This window comes from Anneissia japonica, unplaced genomic scaffold, assembly GCF_011630105.1.
Source record: "Anneissia japonica isolate Jap-2015-1 unplaced genomic scaffold, ASM1163010v1 scaffold287748_len1686314_cov196, whole genome shotgun sequence".
Taxonomy (NCBI): domain Eukaryota; kingdom Metazoa; phylum Echinodermata; class Crinoidea; order Comatulida; family Comatulidae; genus Anneissia; species Anneissia japonica.
In genome coordinates, this window is record NW_022727190.1 from 1,201,860 (window position 1) to 1,202,494 (window position 635).

The 635-nt window shown below is 37.0% G+C and overlaps 1 protein-coding gene across 1 annotated transcript in view; it reads right to left on the bottom strand.

Moving 5' to 3' along the window:
* LOC117113634 (solute carrier family 46 member 3-like) overlaps positions 1-635 on the bottom strand; it is a gene marked incomplete in the record, with an annotated part of 6,310 nt that overhangs the window by 2,276 nt on the left and 3,399 nt on the right. Inside the window, 1 exon segment of the mRNA XM_033257039.1 lies at positions 230-386. Coding sequence (XP_033112930.1) covers positions 230-386 — 157 coding nt within the window.

A 635-nucleotide genomic window follows, 5' to 3' on the forward strand; every position in this document is an offset into this window, starting at 1 on the left:
ATTGAACTATACACGATGTAAATCAGTATTATCAGATATCTATTGTATTGTATCCGTTTGTATTGGATGCACATCGTCACTATAGATAATATCACGTTATATACTTGCAGGAAGTCAAAAGAACAGTGGTGGCGCCGTTCGAGCCAGGGCCCCCCACGAGGCCCTGGCCCTTGGGGTAAATGCTTGCGCCACCACTACAATATAAAGTATACCAAAATGCTAAACTTACACGATTGAGATTATTGGTAACAGACAAACTCCTGCACATGACCAAAATACAAAGGTTGGCAAAGTGCTGACTGTAGCTGCATAGATGTTATTTAGAACAAGTGGACTGAGGAAGACAGCAAGTGAATGCGAAAACCCAAGACACCCGAATACTGCCCCTGGTAACGAAAACAATTATCTTTATTGGCATATAACCACCAAGGTTTCCTAATGTAAATGAAGTCGTAATCTGTAAATGAAGCCGTAATCTGTAACTAAACATTCTTAAACATGTACAAGAAATGTTTGTTCGGTATTTGGCTAAATCAAATCAAATTATTACAAAGTCTTCTATAATTTCAATGTCATTATCATCAACGACTTTAATAATAATAATAATAATAATAATTAAACAATGAACGTGCGGC